The 13474-nt window shown below is 39.8% G+C and overlaps 1 protein-coding gene across 3 annotated transcripts in view; it reads right to left on the bottom strand.

The window, feature by feature from the left end:
• espl1 (extra spindle pole bodies like 1, separase) overlaps nucleotides 1–13474 on the bottom strand; it is a 95680-nt gene that overhangs the window by 56734 nt on the left and 25472 nt on the right. For all 3 annotated transcript variants that reach the window (XM_039746739.1, XM_039746738.1, XM_039746740.1), the window contains exons 7-12: nucleotides 11875–12068; nucleotides 10548–10790; nucleotides 10204–10348; nucleotides 7444–7597; nucleotides 2638–2777; nucleotides 2352–2486 (exon numbers count right to left, since the gene is read on the bottom strand). In XM_039746739.1, the coding sequence (XP_039602673.1) occupies nucleotides 2352–2486; nucleotides 2638–2777; nucleotides 7444–7597; nucleotides 10204–10348; nucleotides 10548–10790; nucleotides 11875–12068 (1011 nt within the window). The remainder of the gene's footprint in view (nucleotides 1–2351; nucleotides 2487–2637; nucleotides 2778–7443; nucleotides 7598–10203; nucleotides 10349–10547; nucleotides 10791–11874; nucleotides 12069–13474) is intronic.

Genomic DNA, 13474 nt, shown 5'->3' with positions numbered 1-13474 from the left:
TGCAGCATTATTAAAAAAAATAAAATAATTAAAAGGTTAGCTGTCTTATTCCTTAAATTAATGGAATTAGTGAAATGTTAAGTCAGCATACACAGTCATATGGAAACGTTAGTTCATCCCTTGGAAACCATTGACATTTAACACATTTGAACAGGCGAACAGTGTTTACACATAAATGGGATATAATTGAAAAAATGACACACAACTGATATGGTGTACACTTCTCAATCTAAATTAACAAAAATGTGGATCTGTCACACAGAAAAAGTACACCCTTACATTTATCACCAGTTTACATCCATCAAATTAGAATCGAGTGTTCCAGATTAGGTGCCAAATTTAGAATATCATTAAAGAGAGCATGCAGCTGGATCTGGTCTCATTTAAACAGAGGATATATATGGTCTAATGTTCTCTTTGCTACTAACTTTTGTGGAGTCATCATGTCATGATTGGAAGGGTAATGGACTCGCCTAGTCAACACCCTTATTTCAAATACCATTGAAATCTAGTAGCTTGAAGGGATTTGAAATGTAATAATATGGAAGAAAAACTCAAACTTCTTGCAACAGAAGGAAATTTGCACAGAGGAGGAGGGTTGTGGAGTTGTTATGCAAAACCTTCGACTAGGAGTCCTCAATATGTGGTACCTCTGACTTGGACTGCTCCATTTCTAATTAGACTAATATATTTACTATGCACAACATACAGGCTACAAGGCACTTAATCACTGCCACTGTGAATCAGGCCACTTTTCAGCACCCTAATCTGTTAAAGTTTGGGTTTAAAAGCTGTAGAGATGCCAGATTTATTAAATAATACTTACAAAACTGAAGCAAAAGAGGCCTTATTTTTACAAAAAGGTTAGAAGTAAAAATTTGAAGTACTATAAGTGAAACTGATATTTTAAATACGTTAGTTACACTTAGTTGAAGTTGGTACATTTTTTACAGACTGACTGCACAGCCCTGTGAAGGAGTGGTCAGAAATATCACCGAGTCAATGTCATGAGACTGCTGGCAAGTTATACAAAACGCCTACAAGAAGTCATTTCTGCTAAAAAAAGGGCAATACCAGCTTTTTAGGCCAAGGGTGTATTTACTTTTTCCATAGTAGACCATTACATCTATTGATATTTTTTTATTGAATACCAGTAATGGTATACTGCACGATAACATGCAGCGAACACTTGACTTGAGAATTCATAGTCTCCATCCTCTTTCTCTGTATGTTTACCATTCGTTTGCTCAGAGGTTGACGTGCTTGCTGCTTCCTGAGCAGCTCTTCTTTTCTCCACCCTTGTGGCCTGCTGCTTCTCTTCTTTCGTCGGCATCTTTTTGCGTTAAAACCGATTAAGTTAGCTTTTGTGTTGCAATTACTTAGTACGTCTTCAATCTGCCTCAAGAATGATTTAAGATATGAAGAGATATACGGGAAGTGACAGCGAAGGTGGGAGGGAATGAGAACAGTGCCTGTACGTATGCGCCGCATGGCCGCCCTGCTGGCCGCTGCCAAGAGTTGATTCTACAATAAAATAAAATAAAAAGAGGAATAACCTTGGAGGTTAATCATCACCCCAAAAGCAGACAGTAGATGTCATGTAATAAATGTGCACCAAATTTCAGGTCAATAGTTCAAACGGTTTTCAGGCTACAGGTGATTTAAAATCCTGTACAGACAAACGAACAGCCACGGTAGCATATTATATATAAAGAAATCATTGAAAAGGTAAACTTTCCTTGTGGTTTTTTTCAGGTATATCACCTTTGTGTGGGCATTATTTTCCAATTAAATATATTGAAAAAAAATTACAAAAATCCAATGGCGTATACTTTTCAGATGCCTGTAAGTGCAAAAGGAAACAATAAAAGATTATTCCCACAACAGGACAAAAACAAAACATGCATAGAGGGAATGTTTCAGTCGGTGAAGGCTAAAGAGCCAAAACATTGTCTGTAAGCTTTTCTTTTTTTCCCAGTATGGGAGTAAACTTATTACTCCCTAGAAACTAGTAATATACTGGATAGATACCAGGAACCATAGAAAGAATGTTTAATAAATTAAAAAAACTATACAGATTAACGGGTGCTTATTGATTGAATATGTAACCTCCCTTAATACCCATTAGCATCAATTGCTTGTTCCAGCTCCAACAGTAGATAGGTAACCAAAAGAGAACTGCATTACAAGGAGTTCACAAAATTGAGAAAGCCATAAACATTTAATATTCCAGTACTGGACAGCTCAATGTCAATTCAGTTCACTGTATGTCCATGCATATTCTGAATCGACAGTTTGAGATGATTAGAGCTCATTTATGTTCATAAATGCACATGCACAGGAGCAAATACCTTAGCCAAGGATGCAGCATCCATTTCCAGCAGCAGCTTGGCACTGTGGCAGAACGGGTTGGCAGATATCAAAGCATCGCAAAGGTACTTAGAAAAACTGCAGGCCAACAAATAACTTTCAAGGGACTGCAGAGGCTAGGCGGGAGACAAAAAAACAAAAACAAAAAGTTATGACCCCAGCAAACAGAACACTGCTCGTTTTCTGCAGCTGAAAGTGACTAGGAAAAACCAAGAACATTTCAAAATCTAGAATGCAATTTGTGAGAAAACCATCTGTTGAATGCACCTTGCCTATCAGTCGATACAACGCTGCCATGATCCGAATTGAAAAGAGTGTCTGCTTCAAACTGCGAACTGCAGGAGCCTTGCATTTTGAATGGAGATCTTTCCACAACTTTAGAGACTCGTCCAACAATTTGCATTGCTCTAACAGAGAGAAAGAAATATATGTAATATCTTTAATTCAATAATTAAACAAGGACATAAACACTCAAGACAGATACTCGCATATAATTTTCAAGATTAAACAGCATTAAATACTAAAAGTGTATCACATTGCACACAGGCTGCCACTCCAATCACAATAAATGAGTAAAATAATTCATACTAGCCGAAGCCCGCCGTAGCATACGGCAGTTTAAGAATAGGAACAGAAAACGGTGAGAAAGGAATTCAGTATAACAAAAGCTTAGGAAACCACCATCGCAGTACAACGAAAATAGCAAGGAGCTAAACTAATGCCAATGGTCGAGAGAGTACCTTCCTGTAGCAAGCTATGGAAAACACAGACATATATAGATAAGACGCCGCACTCACTGTGTTGCCCAGTCGACACGATAAGTCAGCGCGTCCGCCCTATCGCGAGTGGTAAAAGTGCCGTTTAAACTAATACAGGTAAATGTGGAAACCGGGTTTTCTGATGAAAAAATAACGTTTTAACAACAGATTTTGGTGAATAGTTTACATGCAATTATTTATACCCATTTATACACTAAATGCGTGCATATCCCAGAGTTGGTGGGCGGGGCTCCCTGTCTTGCGTGCGTGCTCTGTCTTGTTTGCCCTTAGAGTTGGCGGGTGGGTTTTGGCGGGCGTGGCTCTCTGTCTTGCTTGCCCTTAGTTAGAGTTGCCGGGCAGGGCTCTGTGAGTTGGTGATCGTGGCTCTCTGTCTTGCCTGCGGTGTAAAGTCATCGTGGCTCAGAGGTGCATGTGGACTTTTGTACAAACGAAAGCGACTGAGGCCGTGTTTGGCAAGTTGTTGCGTGCCTCGAGAGCGACGCTGGACTCGGGAGGACGGTTACAGTTGGCGTGTGTGGCTCTGTCGTGCGTATCCCATGACACGGTAGGAGGGTTTGAGTTGGCAGGCGGGGCTCTGTTGAGCGTATCCCATGGTCTTACAGTTGGCGGACGGGGCTCTGTCTTGCTTGCGCTCACTGTCTTGCGTGCCCTTAGTGAATTATATTATATACTAGCAAAATACCCGTGTTTTGCAGCGGCGAAGTACTGCCTTAAAATTTTTATTAAGTAGAAAATTAAACCTTGAGGGAAACTGAGGGAAAATATACCAATAATTATTTGTTAAAAGATCTCTTTTGCCCAGAGGGGACTGGGCGGTCTCATGGTCTGGAATTCCTACAGATTTTATTTTTTCTCCATCCGTCTGGAGTTTTTTTGTTTTTTCTGTCCCCCCTGGCCACTGAACCTTACTCTTATTTGATGTTAATTAATGTTGATTTATTTTGTTTTCTTATTGTGTCTTTTATTTTTCTATTCTTTATTATGTAAAGCACTTTGAGCTACTGTTTGTATGAAAATGTGCTATATAAATAAATGTTGTTCTTTGTATACCACATTGTCAGTTCGGCCCTCCAGTTGTAATATAACCAAGCTGTGCGCTGAGCTTACTCTTGAGCATGCAACGTACAGTTGGCCATGTGAAAAGCAATCTTGCCTGAAATCTCACAGCTTGGATTGCTGCTGTCATAATCGGTTTGACTTTCATGGTTTGTTTCAATTACGTTAGTATTTGCAGGACTTGTGTTCAAGTGACATTCAGCATCTCTCAAGCGTTGTAACCATACAACCGGTTTCATCGATAACTTCACATCCAGCTTTTGAGAGTTTAAACATTCATAAACATCAAAGTGTCCACTACTCAAATCGTCACCTGTGAATCTAAGATGTTTAAGAGGCATTGGCGGTTGTCGAAAGGTGTAAAATATTTGGCCATTTCAGTACAGTTGAAAGCGACAATCGAACAATTCAGCGGCAGCCATCAACTCACATGCAGAACCATAGGTGAAGAGCTTAAGCATTTCACTCTTCTAGTGCTCCTGTGTAGTCTAATTATCTCCTGTACCATCATCAGTCCACACCTTGAACCTGTCCCAGTCATTCAATACATGACGCAATATTCCTCCGGATATCAAGAGTGAGCCTGATATGGCCGTGCAATATGTAACACAGAGAATGGAAAAGGCAGGCGCCATCTCCGGGCATGGAAACCACTCAGTAAGTGACAGTTCTTTGATCGATGGTGATCACCTCGATAGACATGTTAAGGGGGGGACAATAAAGGAAATGGGTACCTGAACAGTTAACTTAGTCTAAAATATCTACACAATAACTATAATCTTAATAAACGAACAATAAAACAGAGGAGAAGCCGTAAAAAATAAAAAGGCTGTAGTTATCAGCAGGGAGATGTCAATCCCGTGGCGAAGGAAGGAAGGGAATGAAGAGACCGGAGCGACGGACGGCCTTATACAAGCAGGCAGCCAACAACGTGGGAGGCGTAAGGATGGGGGACCCAACGCCGCCTTACACGGTGACCGAGCTGCAGGCTATGGACGTATATATGTACGTAAGTAGGATTCAGTTAGCGTTGGGAACCCGCGTACCAAATTTCTTGAAGATGGGCCCATAAGTAACAAAGACCATTGGAAAGTTCAATATGGCAGCCGACAGTGGCGCCATACCACGAAATAAGTACGTACATCAGTTTCGGTTAACGCAGGGAAGCCGCCTACCAAATTTTGTGAAGATGGGGCCATAAATAAGAAAGTTCAACATGGCGGACGTTGTCGACCGTTACGTGTACAATTTCAAAATGAAACCTGCTTAACTATTGTAAGTAACCTGTAAGGAATAAGCCTGCCAAATTTCAGCCTTCTACCTACACGGGAAGTTGGAGAATTAGTAATGAGTGAGTGAGTGAGGGCTTTACCTTTAATTAGTATAGATATATACATATATATACTTGGCCATCAAAGAACACAACTCAAACTATAAAGGCAGATGAGTTTTTAACTAAGCGACTAATTTCACTAACATATTACATCTAGAGTCATGTGAAAATATTAGGACACCCTTTGAAAGCATGTGGTTTTTGTAACATTTTTAATAAATGGTTATTTCATCTCCGTTTCAACAATACAGAGATTAAAGTAATCCAACTAAACAAAGAAAACTGAAGAAAAGTCTTTTCAAGATCTTCTGTAAATGTCATTCTACAAAATGCCTATTCTAACTGAGGAAAAGATAGGACACCCTCACATGTATTCCCTCTTAAATTGGCTCAGATCTCACACAGGTATATCACACCAGGTGCACATAATTAGTAGATCGTTACTCTGCATGTTGAATGAGGCTTGCCCTATTTAAACCTCAGACATTTAGTTTGGTGTGCTCCTGACTGTTGAAGTGAGAGTGAGCACCATGGTGAGAACAAAAGAGCTGTCAGAGGACTTCAGAAAAAGATTGTAGCAGCCTATGAGTCTGGGAAGGGATTTAAAAGATCTCAAAGATTTTGAAATCAGCCATTCCACTGTCCGGAAGATAGTCTACAAGTGGAGGGCTTTCAAAACAACTGCCAACATGCCCAGGACTGGTCGCCCCAGCAAGTTCACCCCAAGAGCAGACCGCAAGATGCTAAAAGAGGTCTCCAAAACCCTAAAGTGTCATCTCGAGAACTACAGCAGGCTCTGGCTACTGTTGATGTAGAAGTACATGCCTCTACAATCAGAAAGAGACTGTACAAGTTTAACTTGCATGGGAGGTGTGCAAGGAGGAAACCTTTGCTTTCCAAGAGAAACATCGAGGCCAGACTGACATTTGCCAGAGATAAAGTTGACAAAGACCAGGACTTCTGGAATAATGTTCTTTGGACAGATGAGTCCAAAATTGAATTATTTGGACACAACAGCAGAGGACATGTTTGGCGTAAACCAAACACAGCATTCCAAGAAAAGAACCTCATACCAACTGTGAAGCATGGAGGTGGAAGTGTCATGGTTTGGGGCTGCTTTGCTGCAGCAGGACCTGGTCAGCTCACCATCATAGAATCCACGATGAATTCTACTGTGTATCAGAAGGTGCTTGAAGAACATGTGAGACCATCAGTTAGAAAATTAAAGCTGAAGCGGAACTGGACCATGCAACATGACAATGACCCAAAACATACTAGTAAATCAACCAAAGATTGGCTGAAAAGAAGAAATGGAGAGTCCTGGAATGGCCAAGTCAAAGTCCAGATTTGAATCCCATTGAGATGCTGTGGGGTGACTTGAAAAGGGCTGTATGCGTGCAAGAAACCCTCAAACATCTCACAGCTGAAAAAGTTCTGCATTGAGGAGTGGGGTAAAATTTCCTCAGACCGATGTCGAAGACTGGTAGATGGCTACAAGAACCGTCTCACTGCAGTTATTTCAGCCAAAGGAGGTAACACTCGCTATTAGGGGCAAGGGTGTCCTATCTTTTTCCTCAGTTAGAATAGGCATTTTTGTAGAATGACATTTACAGAAGATCTTGAAAAGACTTTTCTTCAGTTTTCTTTGTTTAGTTGGATTACTTTAATCTCTCTGTATTGTTGAAACGGAGATGAAATAACCATTTATTAAAAATGTTACAAAAACCACATGCTTTCAAAGGGTGTCCTAATGTTTTCACATGACTGTAGATCTGAGAGAAATTCCAGAAATTAAGTTGTCAAGTTTAAAAATGAAGCAACACAGATGTTATTGGTAAATGAAATAGGGGGTTCAAGACTGCTGCAATTTTGTAGTAGTTTAGTACAATTATCTAATAAGCTTACCTGCTTCCCCCACAAGGTTGAGCTTGATACCCTCAAATACAAACTCTTTGTCTTGTTGCTTGTCCTCATACAGAACGTCATTAGGCTGAAACGGCTCCATTATTAGATCCATCTCTGTTCTTACACTACGAAGGTGCTTATCCAGCTCCACAGCCTTGCAGAAGTGGAGAAAAAAAAAAGCAATACCAGGCATTAACATGACAATAGCAATTTCACCTACAACTCAACACCAAAAACAACAATTTTCAGATTATCTGTTTCCAGGACCTATAAAGAGTGTGATAAATATCAGACACAAGGCAAAAAACATATTTATAAATACACCCATGTGTACTCATGAGGTCAGTGTAATTTGCTATACCATCTCACAGCAGGACTACAGAACCATTGTGAGACTACCAAGAAAAACTTTTCATTAACATAAAGACTCAGAAATACTGTTAAGTACTTCTGTGCCTGCACACAGTGAAGAGAGCTATACAAAAAATAAGTTTCAAGAGATCTGAAACAGAGCTTAATAATAATAAATAATAATAATAATAATAAAGTTTACAGACCGTTATACTGTGTTGTCCAGTGGGACAGTGTATATAAGGTACTGCTGCAAAGCTTTAAAAAGTGACTTTTTATTTAACGGAAACCACGCAAACTTTTATTTAAAAACAGCACTAATCAGTCTTCTACCAACAAAAGCCTTTAGAATATGCAGAAGTACAAGTTCATTTTCCCATGAAACCAGTGATATTCTTTTATTAAACAACTCACTTAAAATGGTAGCCTGTAATGAACACATGCAACTTTTAGCATTTCATTTAGTAACATCTTATAAAAATGAATTATAAATGTCAAGCCCCAGATATGGACAGTCAACTGAGAAAAACGCTTTGAGGTGATTTTGTGTTGTGCTTGTGTATTTCTCTTATTTATCTTATACAACTACCTTTATGCAGCTATGCTGGCATAGTCCATCTTCCATTTTTTGGTTCTTGTTTTAAGCAGGAATGAGAAATGCAGAAATTATATGATTTCAAAATATCCACCTTTAATATATTTTTTTTATTATCTTGCTTAAGTTCACTAAAAGCACAGTGTTGCCTTTCCAAGGAAGTTGTACCAAAACTATGATAACTATATCTTAAGGATGATCTTCAATCATAGCTCAAAAGAACATTATTAAATTGCTTATATTATTTATATTTTGCGCATTACTGCTGCCATTGTATGCATTTGTAGAGACAGAGATAGAGACAGATTTGCAGAGTCATGTATTTCTGGTTTGTCTTTATTATATTCTTTGTAATGGACAGTCTTGATGATGAGCAGCTAAGTATTTCACACTTTACAAGTACCTGGGGGTTCACATGAAAAACCAAACCTAACTGGTCCAACACCACAGTGGCAATGCACAAAAAAAAAAAAAAAGGCCAAAACAGACTCTACTTTGTAAGCTGATTCGAGTCTTCTGATGTAGGCAGCAAGCTGCTGAAAATGTTCTACCAGTCCATATTAGCCAGTGTGTTGTACGGTGTGGTCTCCTGGGGAAGCAACCTGAGCTTAAAATAAATGCAATGTCTCAACAAACTTAACAGGAAAAGCCTGCACCATTACAGGCTGAATCCTGGTCACACTGGAAGCTGTTGTGGAAAAGAGGATGAAGGCAAAATTGGATGCCATCCACTCCAGTAGACACCCTTTTCAAGCACTTTCGATTGATAGATAGACCGATACTTTATTAATCCCAAGGGGAAATTCACATACTCCAGCAGCAGCATACATAATGAACAATATTTAAGAGTGATAAAAATGCAGGTATGACAGATAATAACTTTGTATAATGTTAACATTTAACTCCCCGGCTGGAATTGAAGAGTCGCATAGTGTGGGGTGGTCTCCTCAGTCTGTCAGTGGAGCAGGACGGTGACAGCAGTCCGTTGCTGAAGCTGCTCCTCTGTCTGGAGATGATCCTGTTCAGGGGATGCAGTGGATTCTCCATGATTGACAGGAGCCTGCTCAGCGCCCGTCACTCTGCCACGGATGTCAAACTGTCCAAACTGGCCTACAATAGAGCCTCCTGCCTTCCTCACAAGTTTGTCTAGGAGTGAGGTTCATTCCTCCACGGCATTTAAGAAGCACCTCTGGGGGTCTTTTCTGCTCACTGCTATTAGGCATTTCAGTGCTTCCAAACAATGTACTCATTAAAGTTTATTTTTTTAATTATTTACTAATCGATTGATTGGCTGTATTGTCTGCCCTGTCTCATGCGTCTATATCCTTGTATTTTTATGTTTCTGCTGCTGTATGCATCTGAATTTTCCCATGGGATTAATAATATTGATCTAATCGAATTGTACTGAATGTGACATACAAATTTGATTTGATTAAATTGATTTTCAGTCCTCTGCAAAGCTTGTGGAACATGGACAAAACCTTAGTTCCGATTGGTTCATCCAGTTTTCATGGTGATGTCTATGGGTGGTTTAGTGTTGTTGTGTTTGTGATATGTGCATTCCTTACTCATTTTACATTAAATACCATGGTGGTTTATATTTTACTAACACAGGGTGCTAAGATTAATTCTCAAATTTGGAATCAAACGAAAAACTCCAACTCCAGTAACAGACACAAATAAGAGCTGTATCACTGCATTGAGATGGTCAACTATCTACTGACATAGGGCATATGGTTAGAAAAGGACTTTTGATCAAGCTACTCTCAAATACTGCAGAAAATGATTTTTTCCCCCTAACAGACATCACTAACCTCAAGTAAATGCTTCTCTACAGTACATATATAGTGCCAAAGGGATGACTGGGCCTTGTCATCAAGTAGGCGATCTGCATTCTCTGATGTCTCGGAGACCAGGCTGAGAAGTCTTAAAGATTCTTCTACACAGTCCAGTGGAGAGCTGGAACAATGGATTTAAAAGACATGCAGCATTAGAGAGATATCAATTAATAATTGTTTACAGGTGAAAACTCCGAGGCTAAAATCTTATTTATAGGAATCATAATATAAATGGCATCAATAAAAAGCAGTTAAAAATTAAAATGAATAAAATCATATACATAAATACATAAAATCACCAGGCTTATTAAAGGACTCACCAATCTGTCTGCTCAGACATGTCATTATAGCACAGAACCTGACCCAGTTCGCACAGGTAGACAGCACGCTCGTGCTGCCGGTCACTTTCTTCATGGCAAATGTCGAGCAGATCACAGAGTGTGTTATGTCGTTCTTGTGCAGTATCCCCATGAAAAGATTTATAGGCCCGCAGCTCCTCTTCCAAAAGGGCAAGCAGAACAGTTTGGTTGGAAACCCTCCCTTCCAGGCCATCTTTTAATGTCCTAACATGAAGGTAACAAATATTATTGACGTGACTTAAGAGGAAGGCCTTATTCCACCTCACCGTACACAACTTCGGGATATTACAGGACGTCTGCACCACTGCAAATCCTGAAGGATTCTTATTAAACGGGCAAACACCACAAAATCAAAAACACATACTGTTATAAAAAAAGACTTTGAACACATTAGAATGTCTGCAAAAACGACGAGGGAAGGCAGCAACCAAAAAAAATATAAATAACTATTAAAGAGAGACTTGCTTTTTAAAAGCTCTAGATAAATTTAAATTAAAGGGCCACAATCTTTGCCATGTCATTTGTAAAACTTTATAAATACAGAAAGCTTGGCAATCCATACAAAGATGCAATTATCAAAACAGTTAAAACAGGGGTCAACAAGTTCGGTCCTGGAGGACCACCATGGCTACAGGTTTTCATACTAACCCTTTTAAATTAAGTGCCCTGTTAGTTCTGTTAATTAACTTCTTTTGAATTCATTTTAATTGAATTGCTTTTTTAAGATTTGTTCTCCTGAATTTCTTCATTTCTTACCTTAAATGGCACCCAAACAAATGAAATGTGAAATGAATGAGCCAACAGAAGACCAACTAAGTCAGGGCCTCAGACACCAATTTCACTCCAACAAGCTGCTTAATGACGTGCCAATTCCTGTCGTTAATTAAACCAGTTCTTAAATTTCGAGGCTTGTTGCTGCTCTCGTGGTGCATTAGCAGACATTTCCAAAATTGTTGATTTTCTCTTTTCTAAGAGCACTATTAAAATGTTTTGGGGACCTGAGCAGATCAGCTTTCCCAAGACCTTTGTCTTTCTTTATTTTCAGATACTGTACAATGGACACCAGTTGTTTTGGCTCATTTTGTATCTCATTATTGTTTGGCTGCTAATTAAGGATAAAGAAACAATTGAGGGGTCTGAGTCTTCAAGAGCAAATCAATTAAAATTAGTTCAAAAGACATTAGCAACAAAAACAGGTCACTCATTCTGAAAAGGGTTAGAATGAAAACCTGCAGCCACGGTGGTCCTCCAGGTCTGCAGTTGGCAACCCCTGGTTTAAAACACTTACCTCAGCCTCAAATCTTCAGATCCATTTTTGACAGCATCGGCCTTTGTCCTGACCCACAGAGACACTGGCTCCGACATGTGGTCTGTCACTTTGTCTTCAAGGGCCAATAAGAGAGCCACTATATAGTCAAGGGCCTTCTCATAGTCAGAGGTTTTCCTGCAGCACTGTGCTGCTAAGACATATGTACTGTGAAGCTGAGGACAGAAGGAGGAAAGGGTGACTATGGAGTACAATATGCATGGCACTATCACTTTTAAAAAGTTCAAAAGAAAAATGCATTTTTTTTGTAACAGTCAAGGTTTACAATTAGTAGTTTGACCCCATAAACATCTGTTACATGAAAAGATCTTTAAAGCTTTTGTAAAGGTAATCAAATACAGCCGGATCTACAAATGTATCGATCAAAAAGTAGATCAACTGTTTTAAAATATATTGGGCTACACAGTCAACAAATTACAGGGTTTCTAAGTTCCATCACATTAGTGTTACAACTCCAATAAATGGCAGGAATGGTGTTTAGTCCAAGAGGGAGGTTCTGCCTGACATGGAAGTGCTGCCCAGATGCAATGTGGCAGCACTGGAAGTACTCATGGGTCTGATATAAAGGAAGCCACTCCTTCTCACTTGAGGAGTCTGAGTCAGATGATAGAGGATGAAGCTCACTGAAGACGAGGTGGAGGGGAAAAGAAAAAAAGCAGAGAGAAGGAAGAAAACTTTTTTTGTAATTGTATTTGTGCAACGTTTGGAGAAGCCTGTAAGAGGTATTCGTGAACAGTAAATCATGTGTTTGAACCTGAAACTTGCGTCGTTGTGGTTGTATTTGGGGTGCTTCAACACCCCATGCTGGTTACAATATGTTGAAACATTCATTAACATCTAAGCAGTAACTTTAAAAGGCAGGAAAACCACCATGGAGTGAAGTGAATGGGCCAGGAAATTTGTTTATATGCTTTTAATGGCCCATTTAAGAGTAATACCCAAAGAAGATGCACCAAAAAACCTTCTTCATGTTTGCATTGTAAAAGATCAGCCCGGTTTCAGACAGACACCAAGACACACTGTGTCCACAAACACACACACGTTTATTATACACTATGCATAAATCAGCACAATACTCAGTCCTTTTTACTTCTATTCCTTTGCCTCCTCCACTTCTGTCCTGCAAGCTCTGTCCTGTGCCACCCGACTCTGGCTCCCTGAATGGAGTGAGGCGGCCCCTTTTATAATGCGCCCAGATGTCCTTCAGGTGCTTCCCGATTAACTTCCGGCAGCACTTCCGGGTGTAGTAGAAGTGCTGCAGACCTCATTTCTGGAGCTGTCGGGGCAAGCCCTGGTGGTGGTCATGGACCCCAACAGGTTTGAGCTTCTTAATCCCAAGCCTGTGTCCCCAGTGCAACCCAGTGGGGCTGCCTTCTCATGTCGTGGTGTATAAAATTGCCCTTCGCCTGGTCACATGCTCCTCCAGGTGTCCCAGTAGGGCACGTTACCTGGCCATCCATCACAATGTTTATATACACACTCAAAAATATGTACGCAACTCAATAATTATCTTCGCTTTTGTGATAATTTTGTTTTGACTTGCTGTACAACTTTCCCAGCA

This window comes from Polypterus senegalus, chromosome 3 (genome assembly GCF_016835505.1).
Source record: "Polypterus senegalus isolate Bchr_013 chromosome 3, ASM1683550v1, whole genome shotgun sequence".
NCBI lineage: Eukaryota > Metazoa > Chordata > Cladistia > Polypteriformes > Polypteridae > Polypterus > Polypterus senegalus.
Note: the sequence above shows the minus strand (reverse complement) of the source record. Positions and strands in the feature narration are given on the sequence as shown.